The sequence below is a fragment of the Vanessa cardui genome, chromosome 26, assembly GCF_905220365.1.
Source record: "Vanessa cardui chromosome 26, ilVanCard2.1, whole genome shotgun sequence".
Lineage (NCBI taxonomy): Eukaryota > Metazoa > Arthropoda > Insecta > Lepidoptera > Nymphalidae > Vanessa > Vanessa cardui.
Window position 1 is genome coordinate 4,140,550 of NC_061148.1, and position 12,674 is coordinate 4,153,223.

The 12,674-nt window shown below is 34.3% G+C and overlaps 1 protein-coding gene across 1 annotated transcript in view; it reads left to right on the forward strand.

Annotated features, from left to right (window-relative positions):
• LOC124540702 overlaps positions 1-11,474 on the forward strand; it is a 107,740-nt gene extending 96,266 nt beyond the window's left edge. Inside the window, exons 5-11 of the mRNA XM_047118378.1 lie at positions 1,038-1,305; positions 1,680-1,796; positions 2,395-2,474; positions 2,814-2,919; positions 3,589-3,732; positions 4,369-4,450; positions 5,087-11,474. Coding sequence (XP_046974334.1) covers positions 1,038-1,305; positions 1,680-1,796; positions 2,395-2,474; positions 2,814-2,919; positions 3,589-3,732; positions 4,369-4,450; positions 5,087-9,714 — 5,425 coding nt within the window. The 3' untranslated portion in view covers positions 9,715-11,474. The remainder of the gene's footprint in view (positions 1-1,037; positions 1,306-1,679; positions 1,797-2,394; positions 2,475-2,813; positions 2,920-3,588; positions 3,733-4,368; positions 4,451-5,086) is intronic.
• The last annotated feature ends 1,200 nt before the right edge of the window (positions 11,475-12,674 follow it).

Consider the following 12,674-nt stretch of genomic DNA (forward strand, 5'->3'; position numbering starts at 1 on the left):
GAAGGTTTGGAACATATTCTCCCACGCTGTTCCAATGTGGCACACATGTGGCAGAATTTCTAAGAAATTGGTCACATGCAGGTTTCCTTACGATGTTTTCCTTCACCGCTGAGCACGAGATGAATTATAAAGACAAATTAAGCACATGAAACAGCGTTGCTTGCCTGGGTTTGAACCCGCAATCATCGGTTAAGATGCACGCGTTCTAACCACTGGGCCATCTCAGCTATAATATTATAAATGTGAAAGTAACTCTGTCTGTCTGTCGCTCTTTCACGACCAAACCACTGAACCGAATTTGATGAAATTTGGTGTGAAGCAAACTCGAACTAAGAATAAAAACTATAAGAAATATCATGTTAGGAATACGTCATGTGATTTATTAAACAGTTAAATATCTTCTAGTATAGTCATCAAATGAAAGGCCCTTGGATTTCGATTCTGATATTAACAAAAGCCTTCGTAGTTTCCACTCGTGCTGAAGTTATGGCCTAAACTTTTTGCCCATATAAACGAGCCCATTGTTCGGAGTTCCAACTTTACGATCTTTTCACCGCGTACGTGCAAATTACGTGACTTTTAAAACAATTCTCTTCTTTGTTCACACTTGGCGTTTAAGTTTCCAAGGTCCAAGAGCGATAAATCTTAAAATTTCTAGCTTAACGCAAAGGCTTTAGGCAAAGCTTCGGGTGAATGAAACTCGATAAAAGTGCAGCAGACATTTGTGTGACAAGTGTGCGTGCACCAACACATGCATAATCTAATAATTACGTCACTTACGTAATCTGATGAGACCACAGATTTGAGAGCATTTAGGTGTTATTGTAACGGCTGTACATGCTTTTTGGGGTATAAAAATTCGGTAATGTAGAATATGGCATGATTAATTAAATGTATGGGTGACATTTTCGGAACATTGTTCTTCCAAAGTCCGGCTTCCTTTTCAGAAATATTAATAAGATAGAAATTTTATATCTTTTATTGAAATGTCACTGAATTTGAATTAAACTGATCTTCAATTGTTTCCATTCTTCCAGATCTTTATGTAGCGAGCTAAATACTTGTCGACTCGACGCGACGTGCATAGCAACATGCTTCGTCAACAACACCACAGGATTCTCCGTGTATACTTCATATTGCACCGGCTACCCGAGGACCATGGAGCGATTGGCGGCTCTGGCATCTCGGCCACAGAGCGCTCGGGAGTTCAGAGAGAGGCAGGTGGAGCTGAGACATCCGCTGCCATTAGCATCGTATCTATTGAAACCTGTTCAGAGGATACTGAAATATCATTTGCTATTGCAGGTTAGTATTAGATATAATCATCTATACGTGTAATAAATTGAAGTGTCTGTTTGCAATATTAAAAATAAACGCTTTTTACTTAACATTTATACACGGTACATATACCAAAATAAGTTTTTTAATATTTTTGTCTGGCTAAAGAACAGGAATATTTTTCTATTATCACCAGGAAAAAGCTTTAAACATGTGTGTATAATAAGAATTAATAATAATTATTCCTCAGAATATTAAACAAAAAGGCCACAAATGTTACATGTTCTTTAAAAAAATTGCCTTCTAATTTTGAGGTCTATTCTTGGTAACACAAGGATTATGATGACCTGTAGTGCTAAGCTTCGTCTAAATTATTGTTCATCCTATCGTGAAAATTCCAGAACGTAGTGAAGCAATGTGCGTCTCGCGAGACGGAGTATGCGCTTCTGAAGATGACAGGCATCGCTCACCACATCGACGATATGAAAAGACGGCACGAGCACGCTGTCAGGGTTCAGGTGAGGAGATACATCTTATATATTTAAGATCAATCATCATAACATAGTATAAAACAAAGTCGCTTACCGCTGACCATCCCTATGTATGCTTAGATCTTTAAAGTTACGCAACGGATTTTGTTGCAATTTTTTTATATTTATAGAGTATTTCGAGACGAAGACAGAATTTTTTTGTTTTGGCCACCTGATGGTAAGTGGTCACCATCACCCGTAGACAATGACGCTCTAAGTAATATTGACTATTCCTTACATCGTCAATGTGCCATCAACCTTGGGAACTAAGATGTTATGTCCCTTGTGCCTGTAGTTACACTAGCTCACTCACATTTCAAACCGGAACACAACAATACTGAGTACTGTTATTTGGCGGTAGAATAACTGATGAGTGGGTGGTACCTACCCAGACGGGCTTGCACAAAGCCCTACCACCAAGTAAAAAAAATATAAAAGAAAAGATAATTTTAGAAGTGTCTAATGTGATGTCTTGATAAACAAATTCTGTAGTATATTTAGTATCAGTATTGCAGCCGTGCTGGTTTTTCATAATAAAAAAAAATCTCAATATCAATTATATGTTTTTTTTTCTGTATATGTGTAGGAGATACAGTCGCTGTTGTACGGATGGAATGGACCCGATCTGACGACTTACGGAGAGTTGTGTGCCGAAGGGACCTTTAGGTATGTCTACATTTCATAAATTAAATCATATAATGGTCCAATTATACATTGTTCATACAACAACAAACAATAACAGCTTGTAAATTTCTAAGGGCTAAGGCCTCCTCTCCCTTTGAGGAGAAGGTTTGGAACATATTCCACCACGCTGTACCTTGCGGGTTGGTGGGATACACATTTGGCCAAATGTCTATGAAATTAGACACATGCGGGTTTCCTCGCGATGTTTTCCTTTACCGCCGAGCTCGAATAAATTATAAACACAAATTAAGCACATGAATATTCAGTGGTGCTTGCATCCATTTTAATCTTATTGATGATTGTTATATTTTGGGTTTGTAGAGTGTTCGGCGCGAAGGCGATGCGTCATGCCTTCCTCTTCGACAAAATGCTCCTCGTTACTAAAAACAGGGAAGATGGCATTCTCGCGTATAAGTCACACATTATGGTGAGTTCATACTTACGATAATATCCGGAGATAATTCGAAGTGAATAATGTAATCAGTGCAACAACAAGCTCCCTGTCCATATTTATCTAGAGTTCATATTTTTCTACATTCCTAGAGTCCACAATAATATACGTTTAGCCAAAAAAATGCCCAATTTGTTGTAACTTAGAACTAAGCCCAAATCTATTTCACAGTATAGGGTATATATATGTTTTAATTATTCGAAGCGCATAAAATATGAAAGAAAACTTTCAGATAAATAAAATGTATAGTCTATGTGACTTGCAAGTTTTGTCCTTATAATCAATAGACAATGTTAATAACTGTAATTCAAAACTTTCTTAAAGTATATTTTTCAACATCAATACATAAAAATTGTATGCCATTTTGCCTTTAATGTCTTGTGGAATGAAAGACAATTGAGTATAGATGTATGTCTTGTAATATAATTTACAATATTTAATTGTTACGACGACATCACAGTGCGATGTTAGAATGGCGACTCCGCGACAGAACATATAATAATGTATTAATTGACAACGTAGCATATCGAATATCGACTTGTTTTTACGTGCCATTATGGACAGTGATTTTTGCTTACATTAATGAAAGACAATACGTAGGCACACCATGTTTATTTATTTGATGTGATATGTTTAATTTTCCAGTGTAATAATATGATGTTGGTGGAATCCATCGCTGGGGCGCCGCTATCGTTCCACGTGATACCCTGGGACGCGCCGCGCTCCCAGCTGACCTTACAGGCGCGCTCGCCGAGGCACAAGCGAGAATGGACCTTGTTGCTAAAACGGGTAAGCTTATAATCCTATTTACTTTTGCGTCACAATGTATTTACAACAACATTATGTATATTCACAGTAACATTGATCACTTTGATAAAATCAGTGATAATCATTCTATGTCAACAAGAAGTAAGAATAAAATTATAACGCCAAGTTTTCGACTTCGCAAAGTCAATACATCCTTGGGGCAGTGTATTCCACAGACATTTTTAACTTTGCCGTTTCAAAAATTTATATCATTTGTAAAAAAAATACATTGGATGAAGGCATATTATTCGGTACAAGATTATGCAGACGATAAGAAAACGTGGAATTAATACTTGTAGACTTCCAGGCAGTATAAATTACATACATATATAATTGTAATTAACTAACATGACAATATTATTAAATGGTGAAAAGGAGTAACTACTGAGTTTTTCGCCAGTTCTTCTCGGTAGAACCTACTTTCCGAACCGGTGGTAACTTTACCAATACACACACACACACAATAAATTTGTTAATTGACGATTCAAAAGTGCTTGTAAAAGCCTACTTGAATAAAGTCTATTTTAATTTTGATTTTGATGAATTAACGAACTCTTTTTATGGCGTTAGATTTATTGGATTTTGACAGCGTATATAGTATTTTTTATTTTATTTAAGGTTATTCTGGAAAACTACAATGCAGTTATACCATCTCATGCGAGGCAATTGGTGATGGAGTTGGGACAAAACAAAACTGACGGTGAGTTCAGTTACTATAATCCAGTACACTGTTGGTTGTCATGTGTCAGGCAAAAAATGTAGCTTATGTCCATTCTTGGAGTTTAAGTTTGCTTCATACCAAATTTCATCAATTTTGGTCCAGCGGTTTGGTCGTGAAATAAGGACAGATCGATGGACAGATGTTACTTTCAGATATATAATAGTAATATAGATTAAGGATAATGTTACTTACTGTTCTTATTCAAATCGATTAAATTGGCAAGTTTTATTTTAAAAAAAAATCTTTTTAATTTCTTTAATGATGTGTCTTTATTATCGGTTGAAGATTTATTAAGCACTCAACTGTCATTTTTCGTAATCGACCGTAAAGCATTTTCCTTAAGAGAGGTCACTTCACATAATTCCGCATGCTGCAAAAACCGTTCTTGCTAAACAAAGTAATTGATATTTTACTAATCTATTCACAACCCTATAAATTATGATTTAAACGCTGAAATAAATATTTTTAATATAGATATGTCATATATTATAAGTAGCATGCATGTATGTAATTAAATAAAAATGAATAGACTATAATGTTATCTATATGCTAAATAATAATTTTATATAATGCTAAATGCTATGCTTATAATGTTGTAATTCTGTTCCGTTTCAGATGATATTTTAGCCGAGAAATCGCACGGTCTTATCACTCAAGCGTCAATGCGAAAACAACTATCAGCACCTGAATATCTAGAAAAACGGAAGCTAGAAAGAGAAAGAAGAAAATCATTTGAAAATGGAATCAGAGGAAGACTTAAAAAAGCTAATAGAAAGTATACCATAAACAATACTAGAGACGAGAGCCAGGAATGCGATTGTGTTCAATACTCAGCTGATAAAGGAACAGATTATACTTGCGATAACTGTTACATCGATCTTTGCTCGGATTGCGAAACAGAACTAGCTAAAGATAAAGTTAAAGATGATAAATGTTCGTGTAAAAATGCAGCGAATGATTCAAGAGAGAAGTGTGCCGAATGCGATCGAGCTCTACACTACATTGACGCTGGTAGTACAGAACAAATCGAAAGGAATAAATCCGCTTGCAAATGTTCTGACTTTAAATCATCTCAAGAGAGTTTTACGAAAGAATTCAATGGTTCCTTGAACAAAACCAGGGGATATCATTCCTCTGACAATATCGTTAGCTACACGGAAAGTAAGAGCAAAGAAGATTTGACCGAAATCAATAGTACAGCTAATGTGAAAAATATTCAAAAAACTTGCTTAAAATGCGCTAAGATTAAAGAAAATATTCCAGTGACTGACTCAATAGGTACGTTACACACTAGAAAATCTAGATGCAATGAAACCGAAAAAGTCAGGACAGATACACTTAGATCAAAGTCTAAAGATGATCCGCAAAGGTCTAAACTGTCAAAAATTGGCACTTGGAGGAGAAAATCGGAACCTGGTTTACAGAACACGGTTATAATTTCAAAGAAAACACACGAAAGTGACAGCGAAAGGACCGATAGCAAAGGAAGCGAAAAAATCGAATTCGAATGTCGAAACTGTGGATCAAATAAAATAACTAAGAAAATCAAAAGCAACGAAGGAACCATCATTTCTGATACTGAATTGGACAGTAGAAAGAGAGGAGCATCTGCTGTTATCAAACCGAATATTGAAATAAAAATGTACAACACTAAAAACATACCAAAGAAAATATCGAAAATTAAAAAGAATAGGGCTAAGGGTTTGCGTCTCGGATCCGACACTACCACCCGTTTTTATACCGATTTTTCAACTGACGTATCCACAGAGAATATATTGCACATATCCGAATCAAATGACAGTCTCAATGTAGACAAACCAAAGATTCAACCTATACTAACTATTCCTGATAAGATTAGTAAAGATGAAGATATTGACGAGGAGACGTACAAAAAGTTGATAGAAAAAACTGATTCATTTAAGAAGAACGAATTAGAAAAGGTTAAGTACTTAAACAAACAAAAAGTTATAACAGAAGGTACGGAGGTGGAGGATAAATCTCAAGATATTTCAGAACTGCATGAAGAAGTTCAGGAGAGTTGTGAAGAAATTGAACAACCCTTAGAACAGATAATATCACAACTATTGATGCAAAACAGAGAATTCCAAAAGTTACTCAAGAAACAGCAACAACGGAATACTGCTCAGAGAAGGCATCAGAGACTATTAAAATCTCATTCGAATCCCGATCAAGTTATATTAGCCAAAAACGAACTAACAAAGTTAAAACCAAAGTATATCCGACAATTGTCTGAAAATATCGAATTAAATATCAACGAACAGGATGACCCAGAACCAATTGTGCAAAGTGAAGTCGAAGATGCATCTGATGAGGATCACATTTACGAAACTTTGAGAATAGAGAACAGAGTTGATAACACATTACACAGTTTGTGTAATAAAAGTAAATTGATACAACATAATGTACATGTCTCTCGACCTAAGCGCTTATCGTCTCCACAAAACCCTTCGGAATTCGTTAAAATACGCGGTCCTGAATCAGATTACGTCTACTTATCGTTCGATCAAGTTAAACGGCATGAAAATTTAGAAGATGGTATATATGATGTGCCAGTTAAGTCACCAGAAAAAGTAACAAAACCTGAGAAAAATGCTAATGACTATTATGTTACAATGGAAAATCAAGGACCAGCGACGGTTACGAATGATGAAAACATTTATGACAATCTCATCGAAGTTTGTCGGTGGAATAAAGAAGTACCGAATTCACTACCAAGTGACTATTTGCCAATGAGCCCAGATCAGCAGAGTCCTAATACACCAGAAATATGGCTGAGTCGTCAAAAAGAACACTTTAACGTTTCTAGAGATAGAAAATCTGGTTCACTACCTAGAAGTTTTCAGGTAGTAACGAGCGGTCAAGACGATACCAATTTGAGTACATTTAAATGTAAACCAAACAGTAATAGCAAAACTTATCTGAATAGAGACGGTAAAGTGATGAGTGTCGATAGACCGTTTACAATCGCTTCAGATCAAAGCGAAATCAGTTACGATGACGTAGAAACGTATATGAGTGAAGGAGATATTTTAAAATTCAACAAGAATTCAAAATCTAAAGAAGATGAGTACACACAAAACATAAGTCAATCAACTTTAGAATTGGAAGAAGAAATCGATAGATGTTACAAGAATAATTTTGAAAAAGTTGACTTAGATACAAATAAAAATGAGAGTCCTTTGAATACGTCACAACCTAACCTAAACGTATCTACCACGTCTTCTTGTGAAGCTTTGACAGCTGAGCAGAATTTAGAAAAGGCTAAGCTTGTAGAAGTAATACATCCAGAACATAAAATATATAAGCCTACAAGTAATGTCCTATCATTGAAAAATGTCCTCAGTCGTTTTAAAAGTCGCACTCCACCCAAAAACAATGACGACACTGAGATAAATGCTAACGAACACAGTTCAGACAATACTAAAAGTGATTTAAAAAGCCCTACTAGTGAAAAGAGATCAGCACTTAACCCTCGGAGTTATTCGAGAAATCTACTACAAAGATTCAGAAGCATTATCGGAGATGAACAACCAGACGACAATCAAAATAAAGCTGAATCTACTAAAACTAAAAACGAAGATTCCCACAATGTAACAAAGAACGAAATAAAAGTAATAATCACATCAACTGACAACAGTCCCACCACCTCTACTATAATATATTCGATAAACACCGACGCTCTCAGTAGAAGTGTGTGTGATCATACAACTATGAGTGAAAGTCAAAAAGAGAAAAACAATTTAGACTTGTTATCACAAAGTTGCGAAAATATTAACCAAAAACCGAATTTCCGTCCAAATTACGAGAAAAGTGTAAGCATGGTTACAAATGTTACGAGTTCTTTGTCAAGCACACCTTCACCTTCGAAATCTAATAACAGCTCGTACCAAAGTCTGAACAAACTGCCAGTATATATGCAAGGAAGTAAGCATTTAGGCGCTAGAATAGCTCAATCAGATTATGTGGATCCAACAACTCTAATGAGCGAAAAAAATCCTCTTAAGAACGTTAATGTACTTATAAATAAAAACGCGTTAAGACCGGATAGTCTATTTTCCAATTCATCATTTGTAACTTCTTCTAGTGAAAGTACGTATCAAGAAAGTCAAAACAAAGTGAGTTCTCAGCAAACGTTCAATGAAAAAACGATAGCATCAAAAGTTAATTCGGACGAGAGTTACTACGAAAAGTCATTTGAAAAAATCGAACAATTAACAGACGCGGATATGTTTAGAGATTCCGCTGTGTATTCAGATCAAGAAGATATCGATGATGGCTCAATTGACTCAAAGAATAAAGTTTTAAATAAAGCTATGACAAGAGTTGAAAGTATTAAACGAGAGTCGTCGTTTAGGACGAAGAAGACTGTTATAACAACGAATAATTCAGAGAAAAAATGCATTAAATCTATAGTTACTACAACTACTAATAAAATTAACTATTCAGAAAGCAATCAAATTAAAAGTAAGGTAGAAAAATCTGAAAATGTTGATAAAAGTGTGGTAAAAACGAAAGTAGCTCCTCCCGTGCCGATTAAACCTAAAATGACCACTGTCCCAACAGTATCAGTCGTTCCTAGTAAAACAACAATTACTAAGAATAATTTTAGTAAAGAACAATCGTCATCCTCCGAGTCTGTCAATACACGAACTATTAAAAGAAATACCAATTATAAATCATCATTTGCAAGATCAGAATCATCGCCAGCTCCATCGAAAGTACAATCAGATTTGAGCACTGAAGTGATAAAATTTGAAAATCAAACCACAGAAACAAAAGAAGCTGACGAAGACTTAAATCCGCCAGGGAACATACAATTAAAACGCTTAAGTTTCGAGAGATCCAGCTTTGATTCAGCGACGAGAAAGACAAAAACTGTATTAGAAAACAAACGAACTTCTCTAGAACAACCATCAACGTCAAAATCAGTTCTAGAAAGGCGATTGGAGATCGAACAAATGACTAAAAGTCAAACAAGCAAACCGGCACAGAAAAAAAAACCTGTACAATTACCGAAACCTAAATCGATTACGACCAAAATGGCGTCATTTGAGCGAAGTGTCAGTGAAATAAGAAGCAAGGAGCGGATCAACGTGAATGTTGGGACTATAAGGCCGAACGTTCCTTTAAATAAAAATAGCCTTAGTGAACAAACCCCGGATGTAATCGACAATGAATCGAAGGAGAGTTGGGTGAAACAGGTTGTCAATAAATTCCAATAAACTTATTGAGTGATACGTCTGCATTTAAAAAAATCCGTCTGATTTTTTACTCCAATTTTTGATATCCAATTTCTGAATCTTAGTATTTAAATATTGTTAATTAATATAACATTGTAAATAGTGTTTGTTTTTTATCAAATCTCCACGAGCTTTGATATCTTGTGCCATAGACAAGATAAATATTTTGGCGATATGTTATTCACTATGCACGAATGTAAGGAACTCGCACAATGTACATAAAGATTTGTTAATATGTTTATTTTGCTATATATTTATCCAAAAGTGCCATCTTAAATATATAGAATAATTAGATAATCTATATGATTACAATAACAACGTTTTCTTGTGCAATCGAATATGCTAAAATTTTAAAAGTATTTATTTTTTAATATAAGTTTTTTTTTTAAACTACTAACACCAAAAAGTAGAAATGTTATTTAGGTTATGATTTTTGCGATCTAAGATGAAATGAAAATAGCATTATTTTTACATTCCGATATTTCACAATTGTCTCTTCTAATTGATGAAATGATAATTTTTTTTTTATTTAAATAATCGGTTTTACTCTGTTACTTTATTCAACGAACATAATTTAAACGAAGGCGTATATTGTGATACCTTTTCGCAAAATATCACACATAAAAATATTTTTTTAACAATGAAATGGAATTGATTCTATTTTTGAAATTAATAATAATGATGGTAGCACCGAAAATGAACATAATATTTATGTTGGCAATACTTTTTTTTTATTTTAATCGCATCTGAAGACAAGTATACTTAACTCGTTGAGACTGCTAGTTTATTAAGTATTATTTCTCATTTAATAACTAATGTTACTTGAGACATTACTAACATTATTATATAAAATCTCAAAACATGCGATGCGTACTCTACTTAACGTCGAATTTTTGTAAGCAATTTTAATGATAAAACGTATTATACAGCCTGTATGGAAAATATAATCAATATTTTATTTTGTAATATTTTACGAAAGGTATATCGTTTTAAAAACGGGTATCTATTTTAACATGTCCACATAATATTTCTATGAAAATAGAAAACTGCACAACAGCTATGGATCTTAGTCGAATCAAGTAAATAAAAAATTACAGTGTGAGATAATATTGCCCCAATTAAAAATAATATCTCACAATATTACCGAATTATTGATAAATGCTATTGTTATTATTACCGTTGTTAATTGTTATTGTACTTCAGGAATTGAAAACATTACTTTTCCTTGTAAGTTTCTTAAAAAAACTACCCTCACTCAGGAATATTATGTGGATATGTAAACACACCTTATAAAATTATATGAATATTCTATGTAACCATGCCTTTAGTTCAAAATTTAAGTGTTTTTGCGAATGTAGAAATATACTTTATAAATCGTATAACTTAACCCGACCATACTTTTGGTTCTATTTCCAGTAGATTTAATTACAAAAATTAATTATCAGTGTTCAATTATTAAAATAATAAGACTGTGTTATTTATTTTGATATAATGAAACTTCAAAATGTTTCTTTTTTAATGCAATAATTATCTCACGTCAAATCCTTTGTTTTTTGAATATGTAATCGAGCTATAAAGAATATTGTTCATTCGCAAAGACAAAAAGAACATCGTACAATTAAAGTTGTGACCGAAAGTAACGCATAACGTAAAGTAACCTAGTATTGTTTATTATTAAGTATTATTAACGCATATTGCCCATATCGAAGTAGACTTTGGTAATAATAAAGTGATTTTCATAATAACCTAGTTTTATTTGTCTTTTTTTTATTCACTTCTACTATCAACAAACCTCTTTAGAGTAAAGTAAAAAAGTAACAGCCTGTAAATTTCCCACTGCTGGGATAAGGCCTTTTCGATTAAGGAGAGGGCTTGGAACATATTCCACGGCGCTGTTCCAATGCTGGTTGGTGGAATGCACATGTGGCGGAATTAAGATGAAATAAGACACATGCAGGTTTCCTCACGATGTTTTCCTTCACCGCCGAGCACGAGATTAATTATAAACACGAATTAAGCAAATATATATACTGGTGCTTGCCTGGGTTTGAACTCGCAATCATTGGTTAAGATGCACGCGTTCTAACCACTGGGCCATCTCGGATATATTCTCGAATAACTATAATGTTGAAAAAAAGTTTTCAAACACGTTCAACGCGGAGCGAGGTCTAATACGCCTGATATGATAGCCGTTACCTTATGGTGCGGCTAAGAAAAACATAGATGTATCTGTGTGGAAGCCGTAACATCTATGGGATGTATTGTAGGAAAGTGATAAATATATTTACGATATGTACTCGTATATGGTGCCTATTGAAAACTGTATGCTACGGTTTGTTTACATAAATACGGGGTTTCTTTGACCACGTACCGTACTGAGGAAACAAAATTCAATCACATTACTTCGACTTATAGTATCCTAAACGTTACAGGGTCTAATAAACCCCGAACATGTATGATAGTTTTCATACGAGGTCTTGAACGCCCCGTACCGCGGCGATGAATAAAATAAAAATGATGCCGCTGAAAATGTGTTAATGATTAAGTATTCTGCACACCTAACCCGGCCCGATGCAAGTCTATTACTATGTTGTCGATGGCTGAATTCTTTTAAAGGAATCTTGAATATATTTCGACTACAAGACCGTACTTCAAGAAGAAATTTTAGAGATAAATAGGTACGTGTCATGTTTACACCCAGAGTTTTAAGGCGACATTCGAATTTTAATAACAATAAGAATACAATACAAACAATACAAACGGTGTTAGTAGTTTGTTTCATTTTAGATATTTACTTAATTAAAATGAGATAATATGAGACAACATCACATACATTACTCTGATCCCAATGTAAGTAGCTAAAGCACTTGTGTTATGGAAAATCAGAAGTAACGACGGTACCACAAACACCCAGACCCAAGACAACATAGAAAACTAATGAT